Consider the following 14,342-nt stretch of genomic DNA (forward strand, 5'->3'; position numbering starts at 1 on the left):
GAACTATCCTGTTATTCCTCTTTAATAGTGAATAGGTGCATTAAGCAAATGCAAGGAAAAACACAATACTGTGATTTGCATTTGGATTGTCAGGCACTAAAAAGCCAATCAGCTATTGAAATGCTGAATAGAATATAAAATATCTATAAAATATACTCTTTTTCATATCTGTATGCCATTAAGATGCTCGCTGAAAATTCTGCTTAACACTTCATTTCCCATCCTCAAACAGAAATGATACAGAGAATTATGAAAAGCAAGAAGAGCTGTGAATTGTACCAATTTGCTGCTAAGACTGGCTAATTCTCACCCCCCACATTCTCCGTTTGCCATTCAGACTTTAAATTAGAGTCCAGGAACTCCCTTGCACGCCTGGAAACCCTTTTGTGTTGCACAACAGCTACCCAAAAGAAAGATTGCTACTGAGGTGTGATGGTTGCAATCCTGGCCCCACTGAAACCATCACGGTTTTTACCATTTCGTTTCACCAATCAATCCCCACTGATTTCAGTAGCATTCCCAGTTCACTTGCTACCCCCACGCTAGGCAGTCAAAGCTGGACAGAGGGACTACGTACTAAATTACTAGCAAAGGTAATTTGGACTGTTTGCTAAAGTAAAAGTAACAAATTGGCTGTGAGTTTGCAGAAATATACACAGAGCAAATCTCAAGCTGTACAGTTGCGAAGAAAAGCTAAAAAAAGAGACCAAATGCAATGCAGAGATGGGTCTGCAGGGAGCTGGGAAAAAAGTGACATGAGAACTTCCCTATTCTCCCAGCGAGGGTTTAATCAGATAATGCTGATAATTTAAATACTAACATTGTTAATTATTTCCACAGGGACTTGTCCACCTGGGAAAGTTTTGCCAGTTACTTGAACTAGTCTTGTTATACTAATGTAAGGCTCTGTTATTTCATTTTAGCTCGGATTAGGCTTCTTCTCAAATTGTACAAACTAAAAGTTTGTTTTCTGTCAAGGCTGACTTGTATATTATATTTAACCTGCTCTGACTGTATGGAGCACCACAAGCCCTGCTCCCGCATTAAATGGAAAACTAATGATGCTTTTTGGTGGACGTTTTTTTGTGGGGTCGGGGAGCTGAATCAATCTACACTGCAGCCACAGCCGGGAGACAAGGTTGGCAGGTTGTAGCTTCAGCCTCCAGTGAAACTGGATTACGGATGGTAAAACCCCATAAAATAAAATAAACTCACAAAACCCATAAAATAAAAATATACACACCAGTGAGATGTGAGCAGAGGGGAAGAACAAACTACATGGACTGAGTTGTTTTAGTTTAGTTTATCTGCGCATACACAGACAGGCCTTAAAAGATGGAGGACCACACATCGATGCAACCTATCTTGTTTTGGGACATTTTAATCCCATTACTCATGCTTTTTTTCACTCGAGAGRGAGCTGGACACCGGGACTCAAGCTTCTTTCCCCCGTGCCCTGTCCCCCTGTCCCCCAAGTGCTTGCCCCCGGCGGGAGAAGGCAGCAGGACCCTCRCTCCCTGCGGCCTGGCAGAGCCGCGGCCGCGCCGCCCTCCCGCCGCCATGTCACGGCCCTGACGCCTCGCCCACCGCGGGCTCCCCGCCCCGCCCGCCGCCAGCCCCTCCTGCGCATGCGCATCCCCTCCCGCCGGCGCACGCGTCCGGAGGGACCCAGCCAGCCCTTCCGGCACATGCGCACTGCAGCCGAGCCTACCCGCCCGGCTCGGCGGGGAGAAGGCCACTGGGCGCATGCGCAGAAGGCCCTGTTGCTGCCCGGCGTAGGGAACGTCTCGGCTCCGGCTAACCAACCAGCGGCGCGCGCTGTTCCCCCTCCCCGTGAGGGAGGGACCGGTCCTCCACCGTCCCATGATGCAGCGCGGGGGCGGCGGCAGCGGCGACAGCGACGGTGGCGGCCGCCATGTTGTGGTAGTTTGTTGTTCTCCTGCGGTTGCTGCGCGCAGAGAGGCCGCGGGAGGGGAAGCGGCTGCGCCGTGAATCCGGGCCCTCCCCCAGCCCCCTCTCCCCGCCGGCCCTGAGGAGGACGCGGGGGCGCCGCCGGGAGCCTCCGCCGCCTGGGCAGGACGAGGAGCCATGGCTGCCGCCCTGGGAGGAGGAGCAGGTGGGTGCCCGCGGCCCGGCGCGGGGGCTCGGCGCAGCGGGGCCGGCCGGCGCCCGGTGGCGGCTGGGGCGCGCCAGGCGGCTGAAACTGACGCGGCCCTGGTCAGTTTCGGCGCGGGGCCGCGGCTGCGGGCGGGGCTGCGGCCCCAGCTCGACCCCGCCGCGCGGTCGGGGGAGCCGTGCGCTGCTCTTCGCCGGGGCCCGGCCGCCGAGCGGCAGCGCCGATCGCCTCGCCGCAGGGCGCCGGACCTGGGGGTAGATCCGTTTTCAGCTCGGTGTTTGTTTAGAGGCCTTCGTTCGCATAGTTCTTACARCCGCGGTGTGTGGCCTGCTTTAGTAGCTTATCTCTAGTCGAGGTAGTAACTGTAACTTATTTTACAGACTGCCCAGAAGCAGAGGGTTACACTCGGCGAGTGTAAAATGAAGATAGTGCTTGACCCCAGGACTCTCAGGCGCGCTACTGCTCATCCTCTTGACTAGGGACACTTTTACCTGCAGCAGGGAATGTGACAAGTCGAAACTCTGTGCTGTTCTGACTGATATCTTGAGCAAACTTTAAAATGAAAGCTTTCGACTGCGTGATTAAAAAAAAAAAAAAAAAAGACTTGTGGGGGTCGCATTGGAATGTTCAACAGAGACGCAGTTGAGAGAACTTATCTAGTTCTGGTGCTATGGGCCTTGCTTTCACTAGGAATTAAAAGTTTTGTTTAAATGTTGTTCAGAGTTGTCAGTTAACACACTTGTCTTTGTATGAAAGGTGGTGGTGATTTTGATCAGTGTTTTTCTCTAAATAGCTGTCACAGTGAAGAGTGCGAGTTGTCCATGTGATCACTCGTCAGAGTGATCAGACTGTTCACCATTGCTGACTTAATTGGTAACAAAACACTTAAACACAATTAAATTTCCTACTGATGGTAAATATAAAGAAGTTCTCAAAAACAGGAGTTTTTAGGGGAAGACTGGGAATGACAGCATTGTAAAATAGTAAATAATTGAATATTTGGGGCCATGATTTATTGGTGTTAAATATATCGTAATAAAGAAGATACTTTACAAAAACGTATGTGCTAGTTCCTGTGGTTCACACAGGTTATATGTAATGTGAAAGAAAACTTTCAGGCTTGTGTTTTATATCTGGAAGTTTTTTCTAGTATTATGAGGACAGAGTATTTTAAAGAAAGGGTCACTTTCTAAACATTTTGATTCTTGGGTTTAAAACTCTGCTGCATCCTTTCGCATACAAATGTGTATGCAACAGACAACCTCCAGAACTAAGTGATGAAATGCGATTTTCAGACTAGTTTTTGTTGTTGTGAGTACTGTTTAGGTCTGACCGTGATTTAGAATCCCTTTGTACTAAGTGGGCACAAGCAGTTGTTTGTTCAGAGTTAACATTGTGTTCATCACTAAACAGTGGTTAATTAAATATGATCCTTGCCCCATATAAATAGCGGTTGTAGTTTTAATCTAAATGATCTCAGTGCAACACTTACCTAAATGTGAAAGCCCAGAGGTGTCACACACAGTTTTATCTCACTTTAGCTAGACAAGGAAAAGTCCTGRTTGAAATTGTTAAACATACTTTAAATGCTAGGCTCTTCTTAGTGGTCTTTACACAAATGAAATATGCAATCCTTTTTGGAAATGGGCTTCTAGTAAAAGCCAATAAAACAGGAAAAAAAAAAAGCATACAAGGTGAGAAGACCAGGTCCTTATGGTTTTTCAGCTTAAATCTGTGACATTTTGGCTTAGTTGAAGTTTTAGCTGTGGGAAGTAATGTTTTAGACTCAGTTCTTGGGTACTTTGAAACAAACAAACAAAAAAAGACAGCTTTAAAATATGGAGATAATAGCAACCAAATATTTTGGTTCAAATAGAAAAGGCCTTTCATTAGTGATTGGTAAAGAAACACAAAAGTTCTTGGAAAAATAATTGGAATTTTAAGTTGACATCATTGCAAGGTGACAGTTGACAAGGTGAGATCGTTTTGACTTTGAAGATGCAGATTAAAGTTTAAACTTGCTTTAAGGGTATGACGCAGGGCTTAAAAGTGAAATGTGAAATGGCTGTGTATGCTGGACGTCTTAAGCACATTTGAAGGGATGGAAGGAAAAGGTGATTTGTCTGGAGGGTCTATAAAGAAGCAGTGTTTGTAGCCTAAAAGATTATTAATGATGAACCAGTCTCTTGGGCAATACCAGTTTGATCCATAAGAATAAAGTATTYATATATACTGTTTCTGTGACCAGATCTTTGTGTAGATGCAGCTAAACTTTTTAAGAATGGGGGTAAAGACACTTTGGTGACAGGATTCAACTGCTTATAATGTAACATTGTATAATTGCTGAAGTTTGTTCTTGGTGTTCAAAGTTTAGCTGGAAATTGACTGTAGTAATCTCATTCAAGGAGAGGAATGGGGGGGAGAGCTAAACAACAAATGATCATTAAAATGTAGCAAGGAGCACTTCTTAGTATGGTTGTTGGTGATCTGATACCACTGAACTGTAACCACTGAAGCATGAACTTCAGTAAGCGAAGGCTGCTGTAATTTTTATTCCTTCCTGATTAGTTCAGTTCTGATGAACTTCAGTAGTTTAAAAGATCTTGAATGCAGATATCCTTGGGGTGGGATTCATGAACTTTGCCGAACTTTGCTGGATCATGATATGGGACGGGATGGGGGGAAGGAAGAGCTGAAGAGGTTTCCATCTAGATGTTTACCCCGTGTTCCTGCCCGAAGTCCTGTGCTAAGGGTAGCTGAATGGGTGTATCTCTACCTCTGAGGCTGTTGTGTTATTTCTCCACTTTGAACTTAAGCTGTCATCAGTTTAATTTCATCTTAAGTGACCTGAGGGCTGCCATAATACTCTCAAGAAATTTGGTGGTGTGGGGTGAGGTCACTTCCATTCACTGGTGTCCTTCCATATTTGTCTCTTTCTAATCTGCTTCTGTCCTTGTGAACAGGGTGAGTTTATTCTGAATCTGTTTAATATTATATGCAAATTAAGTAAATTTTCACCTCCCAAAGCGCTCTGTGTTTTGAAAGGAAGATAATCTGGATTCACAGTGCTCCTCACCAGCATCGTTCTTCTGGTTTGAACCTAAGAAATGGTGAGGAGAAGAGATGAACCCTCTGAGTATCATCCATGCAGAGCCTCTTTTTAGGACTGTTACATGGCAAGACTTTAAAAGCCTCTTGTGTTGCTGTTCATAAACTTTGGGGGGAAAAAAAGTACAACGCTAGCTAGCAGTGCAGCACCTTTCTGTGTTGCCGGTCACAAGTCCAATTCAACGATGTAGTGGAAATTCTCCAGTCTGACTGAAGTGGAATTTGTCTTGCTTCAGGTCACCACACAGCAGCTTGCAGGACCCGGAAATAAAACCTGGTTTTATGCCTGAAGTGGGTAGAGGGCCAGCTATGTTTTGGTCTCTGTGGGCATTGCAGCCTACTTTATTAGGCAGCCTGATGCAACTGGCCACTGTAGCTTATAGTTACGTCAGAGGGTGGGTATATTGAAACTCCTAAATGCCCAAGGCCTGGAGGGTTTATAGTTCGTGAAATACAAATATGTGGTCATGGGCTATTGTACCAGCTATGGACTAGAGCCAGAAAGCGTTACAGCTTGAATGAGCTTGTGGCAGGCAGATTTGCTTTTAACCATGACAATTTTAAATCTTTTTATGCTTTTTTTGAAAAGTTTTTGCTAGAAGTCATATTCTTCTGAATACTATCTTACTTCTGGTCATCAAAATTAAACATGACCTTAGTATCGTTTTTTTGTTTGTTTGTTTTTACGGAAGCTAAACTGTGTTTTATTTCATCAAATACTAAATCTCTGGGTTTAGATCTTGTAGAACTTCATGTCCAGAATCAAAAAATTCATGATTAGCACTGACACAAAAACAGCAACAACAAAAAGCTCTGAGCAACAAATGCTATTGGAACTGAGTTATGTTCTGCTGTAATGCCAGCCTTGGTTTTAACTACAGTTTGTGGTGGCAGTGAACGACGCTGGAGAGTTGAAGTTTCTGATCGGTGTCCAAGGCTGTTTGGGAACTGAGCTCATGCAGATTTCATTTAAACTCTTGGACTTCACTGTTCAGTGTGAGGCATTATGAGTTTAAAATGTTTTTTGAAAGCAAATGTATTTTCAAATCCAAAACAGGCTTTGAGAACATCTTGGGGGTTCATTCCTTCCCTCACCCCCCACCCCTTCAAAAAAAGAAAGAGGGAGAGAGATTTCTTTCCAGCAGATCAGAAGGAAAACTTCTTGGTGTTATATCATAATTCGTTCTGTTCCTGTTTATGGTTAGTGACTTGATTTGCATGGTGACAAACTCTCCAAAAAAGACAAAAAGAACTTATCTCCTATAGAAATTAATTTTTATCCCTTTCTTTGAGAAAGCAAAACACTATCCTATGTGAGTAATTCAGAACAAAAACAGGAAATAAGTGGAGGGACATGTTATGCAATCCTTAGGTTGTTCTAGATACTTAGTCACTGAATCCTTAAGGATCGTGTGAGTAATTGTTTACCAATATAAAGACTATTTGATATCTATCCCTGAATAGATAAGCTATGCAGTTTATGTTTGTGTATAGCGTATTTTTGCACATTTTTTCCGAGTATAATGAAGGAGTAGGAGTGAAGATGATTTTTGTCATATGGATAGGGAGCTTGGTTGTCTGTAATAAATGAGACAAGATTCACAGTGTGCTTCATAACGTGTTAGGTTTAAATCACAGTTTCGGGTTCAGGAGTTCCTGTTGGCCTTGTGCTTCTACAGCTAGAAAAACAAACAAAATACCCAAATCCCAACAACACCCACCAGCAGGGAAGTTTTTATTTAGCTAGCATTAATAGCGCAGGTACATTGCCGTCTTATGTTTCAGACTTGGCTGTTCCTCTTGAAACCCGTTATTCCTCCTCCATATCCTGTGTTAAGAGATATGAAACTTCAGTTCAAAACAGAATAGGCCTGTTGTTTGTATACTCAGTTCTTGGAAATCCAGGCTTTATGATACCTATTTTTTGTGTAACTTTTTGCAATGAAATATGAGGACAAATATTCTGTGCAAATAAACTACTACATACAGATAAGCTAGTAGAAAGATGTTTTTCATCTGGAAACTTGTGCTTGAAATGCTGTCAAGTTGTCAGGTTGAGAGTGTTTTAAATATGATGCTGGGGAATGGGATGGATCATGATGGAATTGTTTATGTTCGGCGTTAAATCTAAGCAAAGATAAGTGGCATTTTTTCATGTAGTAGTTGACTTTTCCATTTTTTGTCTCCCTCTACCCCCCCCCCCCCTTACCTGCTCTGCCCAGGAGCAGTGCAGCTTAGTTACTTTGTTAAAAGACCTCTTGGGTGACCATTAAATGACATGTTTTTACCCACTGAACTCTTAGATCATTGTTGCGGGAAATGACTTTTCTCCGCCTTGTTGTGGATAAGGAGAAATGCTCAATGTTTTTTCGAGACCTAAAAATAATAGTATGTGTGGTATTCACAGTGGTGAAATGTTGGAATGAATTAAAACAYGACATTTTGAACTGTTAAGGAGGTTTATGGGACAGCTTGGGAACCAGTGTTACAGAAGGTGTTCTGGTGCATTTGTAAGAAGAAGAACGATGCAGTCATCTAGTGTTTTTTCCTAGTTGGGAAGTCTTGGGCATCTCCTTGCAGGAAAATACTCTGTCTTAGCAACAGTTGCTATGTAGGACTACCTTTTTAGGCTACATTGGTAGCGTTGTAAAGCATATAAAAGCTCTGCTCCGCAGTTATCCAGCTGATTCACCTCCTACGCTCGTGAGACTTTAGTGAGAGGGATTGCTGTAGCGTAGGACTTCCATTTTATATAGAAAATGATTAGGGAAGATTTTATTGAAAAGGTGCCTGGAGAGTTGGAAGCTACTGTCAGCATAGCCAGAGAGGAAATGCAGCTTGTGGTCTGTGGATTTCTAGCCTGGATGTTCTGTTCTTGTTAAGCAGGAAAAAATATAACAGTTCCTGGCATATAACTTGTAAGACCAGAAAAAAAGCTGTAGAGCAGCTTACAGCACTGCAGTGCTAGGCCAGGATAAGCACAAAGCAAACAGAAGCGTTGTTAGTGTAGGGAACCAAGGGTGTTTGGCAGTCCTTAGGGTTTTCCTGGTTCGCAGCTGCTCAGACCCTCGGGAGGCAGACTCATCTAAGAAAATAGCCAGCTTCTAGTCTGTGCGTTGCCTCGATTTTCTTAGCACTGCAGCACCAAAGAGCCAAGTTGTGAATTACTTCTTTTGTTTCTCCTACGCAACTAGTCTTTCCTGCTTTCCAAAGCAGTCAGTGCTTTTTTGGGTAGGTCTTTGGCTGTTGCTGTCACTGTTTTTTTACTCTGCTGGATGCTGAGTGTTTCTTTTTCTGCACAAGGTATGTTTTTTGGGCACTTAACCATGCTTGAGACAAATGGTGGACTCCTATGAGTTTCTCAATGAGAAGCACCCGTATGTACTATGTCAAATGTTGTTTATTTCTGGTATTTTCCAATATTATTGACTGGAACAGTAGAAGAGAGATGAAAATACCTGTAGGTTCAGGAATGAAAAAGAAACTATGCTTGTTTGAGGTTTGCTAGGTACCACATGCCACTGCATGTGCAAGGCCTCTGTGTCCATTTTAATGCTAGATATCTCACAAACCATGAAGCTGGAAATGGGTGCTCTTGCCAGGGGTTCCTGGATGCCTGTCTGGTGACTTCCTTTCCTGAAGAACTGCAACCTCCTTTGGGGCTCTGACAATTAATGTTAAAACCAGTTTCGACAGCACTGGCATAATTTGTAACAGCTGGTGTCAGTCTTGGCTGTCCCAGAGCAAACAAATACAAAGCACAAAAATGAAAAACTTGCTCCCTCTGCCTTGAAGGATCTTATGGTATATGATGAGACAGGGAGAGCACAGAGCAGGAAAGTGGTGGGGATGTGGGTAGTGGAGCAGTTCTTAGATGCTCCAGATGCAGCCGTTTTTGAGGCTTTTGTAGGTATCCTGGCAGAGGGGCCTTGTGAAAGGGGTTTTAAAGAAATCTAATGCAGTTTTGGATTTTTGTGGAAGATCTCATAAGTAAGGAATGGAACAGGAGAAATTTGAAGAGGCTGGAAGAGGTGGAGGGTAAAGGTTGGCGTTGCTGGCAGAGTGGGGGTCCAGATCTACACTAGAAACTTGTCAGGAGTGGGATCCCCCTTTTGGTATTGTTTTTTTTGCTAGCAGTAATACTAAGCTGAAGCACTTTTATGGCAGTGAAACTTTTGTGTCTGGCCTGGAAGAGTACTATGAATTATATTGAGGATTGCTTCTTTGCACTGATGAGAAATGTCTACAGATCAAGAGGGTTTGGCATGTAGCTTTCTGTTTTCTAGATTTAAACCTGGCCGAAGTGAAGGTCCATCTGTGTAAGAAATGTGTGCTGAATTCAAATACTATAGAGCTAAGATCTTGTCTTCAAGCTGTATTGCTTTATAATCATACAGCTCTCTGTAGTGGTCATGGTAGTGCCCAGAATGCAAAAATATGATTTCTTGCAGGTGAACAGGCACAGCTAAAAGATCACTGCTTTCCTGGTGGTGCTTACTGCCTTGAGTCATCTTAACATATATGAGAACACTCCTAATTTGGGTTGGTGCAAAACCAGTCACATCACCTGAAACTACCTTTGGAGGTGATTGCATTAAGTCAGTGGATTAATGCAGTTCAACTGTGAGAATAATGACACTGCAGGATATTTGTGCCTGTTTGTTGCCAAATGGTCACGCACGAAGAGCATCCCTGCAGCATAGCTCTGAATGGCTGAAAGCACAGCAAGGTGGGGTTTGTTGTTGTTGTTGTGTGGGGTTTTATTTATTGATTGATTGATTTTAAGAGACCAGAAAGGTGGATAGAGTTCAAGAGAAAGATACTAGATGCTTGGGCATCCATCTGTCTTTCCTCTCTTGGTGGAAAAGGGATTGGAATGGAGGAGGTTGAAATATACTGATGATATTTGAATGGAGAGCTGCAAGATAACAATTTGCTTCCGTGGTGTTAGTATGTATAAACTGGTTAAAATGTAAATGGGTTAGTATGTGGTCCCCTCTGATCAAGGGGAATTGCTATGTACTGTTACCAAAGAGAAGAGTTGCCACGCTTGACTTTTATTGCGCCATAATGCATAGTGAGCCATTTTTATTTTCATAGCTCTATATAATTGTAATTTCTGGTTTAAAACCTGTTGGTTTAGTGATGTCCCCAAAGCTGAATTTTAACTTTTTAATGCCTTCACCTCCTTTTGAATTTCTATCAGTCACTAAAAACGCGCATTTTAAATATATGAAGGAATAAGTCAGTAGATTTGTCATCACATGTGGGGAATATTCACAAAAGGATGTTGGACTGAGCTTGAACTGAAGACAAAGTGTTGGTTTTTTTGTTTTTTTGTTTTTTTTTTTTGATGGCTTATAAAAACACAACAAAACAAACAGTCAATCCTTGGTGTTGTACTCAGTCAAAGAATTAAGGGCAAATACAGCCAGGAAAATGTATATATGGCATCTTTGTAATGCCCCAGCCGAGAAAATCGATGGTGTCCTACGCTTGACTTCCATGCTCCAGTTTGGGCTGCTGCCACCTTTCCTGCCTTGCGCTGGATTCGAGGTTGCTGTGGTTTCAACGTGGGCTTGCAAGAGCTCGAGATGGGCAGACGAGCTTGTTGCACCCAGGCGAGCAGAGCTCTGGCTGCCTCCGTCCCTTCACCTCCCATGCRTGGCTTGAGCCTCCCAAATTGCTTGGGAGCCTCTCTCCCTGGGATGATCTCCACTGGCAAAATTTTCCAGTGACTTTTTTTTCCAATGATTCTTTCTGTTTTCCTCATGTCTCACCTCAGTAGTGAAAAGATGGAAAACTGTGTATTGCATGACTTTTTTTTATTATTGAAGCAAATACTAATAAGCATTGGTATTTATCTGCTTTTTTTTCCGCTCATGTAAATTGGAAAGTGAAAGAAGGTATTTTAGCATCTGCTAAAAAAAAAAAAATCTGAAGTTGCTTCAGAAGCCTTCTTCAATTTCGATGAGAATTATTTAATGTAGTCTTCTTCTTTACAGATGATGACTTTGATCAGTTTGATAAGCCTGGTGCAGAAAGGTCTTGGAGAAGAAGGGCTGGAGATGACGACTGGGACAGGTAGGTAGAATGTTTCGTGTTCGTAGTCTGTATGCTGAATTGCATTGCTCTGTTTTCCAGTTGTGGCGTTTTGTATTCTAACATTTAGGATAGCACACATTTAGCTACTAATGAAGCTGTTGGTTGTTATATATGTGTCAGCAGATGCTAGATTGTGCCAGAGGTATATGCCTGCCTTGAGGAATTTAGACAGAGCTATGAAAAGAGACCATTTAAAATTGGATGAATATAAAGCATTTGTGGTATGTAATTAAGTTTGCAGTTAATGTCCTGATTTTTCCTGTAAATATTTAGATCTTTATGTTTGGCTTCAATAGTCTTGCTAGTACTTGAGTTTGCCCAGCTTAAGACTTTTTTTTAAAATGGCAGTTTAAATTCTTATCCTCAAAATCCTCCTTACACTGTCTTACACTGGGGGTGGGGAATGGAGTGGGTTTCTATGGAAAAATATGACAGTTCTTGTAAAGATTTGGAATTATGTATCAACTTCCTTATTTTGGGGAGGTGGATGAGTGCATGTGTTTTTATGCTAAGGTCCTGTAACTGGGATAAATTTGAGTCAAGCTGCTGGCTAGACTAGCTCATTCTGTCTTTTTGTTTTCAGTTTGAGTAGCACAGATGCTTGTTCAAACCTTGCCTGTAAAAAAAAAAAAAAAAAAAAAAAAAAAAAATTCAAATGATCGTTCACCTGAATATAGTAAACAGACTTCACTGTAAGCAGGTTTCTGCTGAGCTGAGCCCCCAGAAGTGAATCAGCTACTATACACTTATCCTCATTCCAGAGGGATTAGTTTCCTCTGCCGTGCTTTCCTGCTAGGGCAAGTGAGGAGCTGTCGTGGCTGGAGGAGCTGCGTAAGCCTGAGCAGGGACCGCATGTCCTGCTGGAGCACCGCTGGGAGGGAGCCCTCCTTGTGCTTGGACTGCTCTGGGAACTGGATCGGAAGTGATCTGGTTTGTGAAGGCAATTAAAATAACTTGTTAAAGCTACGTCACTTAATTGTGCCGCTTCCGACGGTACAGGCAAATGCTCTGTATTCGAGTGTGATTATTGCCTCGGAAAACCTGGACGAGTCAAACACCGGTTGTAATGCAAGAGGCTGTGAAGTGACTGCTGCTGGTAAACTCCACGTGGCAAAGCTGTTTTCACAGGGCTTGGGAAAGGTTATAAAGTATTTTGCTTAGCTGGGACTTTGGAGTGTACAAAGGTTCAGTTTGAGAAGAAAGATCTGCTGTTTATTTTTATTTATTGTTAGCTGCGTGTAACTTAAGATAGATGACCAAAAGTCATCTTTTGGTCATTCTGTAGTGAAATTGTAAGGGAAGTGACTCCAGGTGCAGGACTGGAGACTGCAGAGTTTCATCTTGCTGATCAGTTATTTGAGAAAGGGCTTTTTACAGCTGTACTTATTAAAATATTTATTTATTTGCGTAAGTATGGAGATATAAAAAATTTTTTTTATTCTTTCTAGATTGCTAAGCTGTCTTTGAAAGTTTAAGTTCTGTGGTTGCCTGTGCAACTGAAAATACCTTGCATGGGCACATAATTGCCTAATGTAATTAATTGAATTTTTTGCAACCACTGGCCTAATTCTTTACAGAATACAATTTTGTGAAGATAGAGTAAAAGCTGAATGAACCCAGTAGATCTGTCTGTCTTTTTTTCTCTCTCATGAAATCTAAATCAATTTTTTTTTGTTTTGCTTTTTGGTTTTTTTTACAGTTTTAGGCTTACATCATGGTCAACCATCATATCTTCCCCTGTGTTGCTGGTTATCTGAGTCCCATCCCCCAGTCTTTTAAATCATTTTGAATCTCCGGATCTCTTTCCTTTCTCCAGTGCAGGAAGCTGCTAACCGCGAGCTGGAAGGCCCCTGTTATTCTGGAGTACAAATGTAACATTGTTCTGAGGGAATTTTTCCCATTAGATTTTTTTTTTTTTTTTTTTTTTTTTACAAATGCTTTTCCGAAACACTTGTCCTTGCGAGTGCTCATGTTTAATGAGGCATGCTCGTGAAATCGGAGGCCAGAAGGGGCCACTTAGTCTGACCCATATATCACGGGCTGTTAATTTATACATTGATCTCTATAAGTAGGCCAAAGCTTGGGTTTGGGAAAAAACATGCCATTCTGGTGCTATCCAGTGAGGTGGCAGGGCTGATTTAATAGGTGTTTTTTGCTGAAATTCCCTTGTTCTGACCCTTCTCTGAGATGATTTATTTCTCGCACTAGCAGAAAACTTTTCACTTTCTGTTGAATTTTGGGGTGTTTATCTCCCTTCCCAATTTGGAGAGCTGAATTTATCCAGTGAGGGGACTTGTGTGCCTCAAGAGTTGAGGAAGGGGATGGAAATGAGCCCCTCTTTTCTGGCAAGAGTGAACTATTAGATTACTTTAGTCCCAATTTCATAGAAATGCAATCTTGGAAAGATCTTTGGATCTTAATCTGAAGACCTAGAGTTGTGCAATCCACTGTTGGGACAGTCGGGGGAATTTTCCTTCGGTACGGCCACAAACGTGTGCTTTTATTCCAGTTTAATCTATCCCCTGTGGTGGTGCGTGGTTACAGCATCAAGACATTAGTTTTTGGTCATGTTTTTCTCTTCTAATCTAAGTTTCTCTAGTATCTGGGTCTTTCTCCTTTTTGAAAATAGTCAGATCTTGTGATTTTGTTCCCTCTTCTTCAATATATAACTTTGGCTATGTTAAAAGAAGCTGGAGATGAGCCCAGCTTACTGTGCAGGCTACTGATTTCAAAATAATTTATTATTAACCTTTCCACTGTTATTTTGGTCATTCAAAAATTTATTGCTGTTGACAGCAGGTCGGGGGAGGTGATCCTCCCCCTCTACTCAGCCCTGGTGAGGCCACACCTGGAGTACTGCGTCCAGTTCTGGGCTCCCCAGTACAAGAGGGATGTGGCACTGCTGGAGCAAGTCCAGCAAAGGGCTACAAAGATGATTAGGGGACTGGAACATCTCTCTTATGAGGAAAGGCTGAGAGAGCTGGGCCTGTTTAGCCTGGAGAAGAGAAGGCTG

General features: G+C 42.6%; 1 protein-coding gene across 8 annotated transcripts in view; it reads left to right on the forward strand.

Moving 5' to 3' along the window:
- Nucleotides 1-1,788: 1,788 nt before the first annotated feature.
- Nucleotides 1,789-14,342, forward strand: part of RBM33 (RNA binding motif protein 33) — a 124,335-nt gene continuing 111,781 nt past the window's right edge. For 2 of the 8 annotated variants that reach the window (XR_003254098.1, XM_026069245.1), the window contains exons 1-3: nucleotides 1,790-2,116; nucleotides 9,676-9,953; nucleotides 11,230-11,308. Coding sequence is in view for 7 of the 8 variants with exons in the window: in XM_026069245.1 (XP_025925030.1) it covers nucleotides 9,857-9,953; nucleotides 11,230-11,308 (176 nt within the window). In the remaining variant the exon portion in view is untranslated. Of the gene's footprint in view, nucleotides 2,117-9,675; nucleotides 9,954-11,229; nucleotides 11,309-14,342 lie in introns of all 8 variants that reach the window. The other 6 variants (XM_026069248.1, XM_026069247.1, XM_026069241.1 and 3 more) reach the window with 5 other exon arrangements.

The sequence above is a fragment of the Apteryx rowi genome, unplaced genomic scaffold, assembly GCF_003343035.1.
Source record: "Apteryx rowi isolate R43461 unplaced genomic scaffold, aptRow1 scaffold_29, whole genome shotgun sequence".
In the NCBI taxonomy this organism is placed as follows: domain Eukaryota; kingdom Metazoa; phylum Chordata; class Aves; order Apterygiformes; family Apterygidae; genus Apteryx; species Apteryx rowi.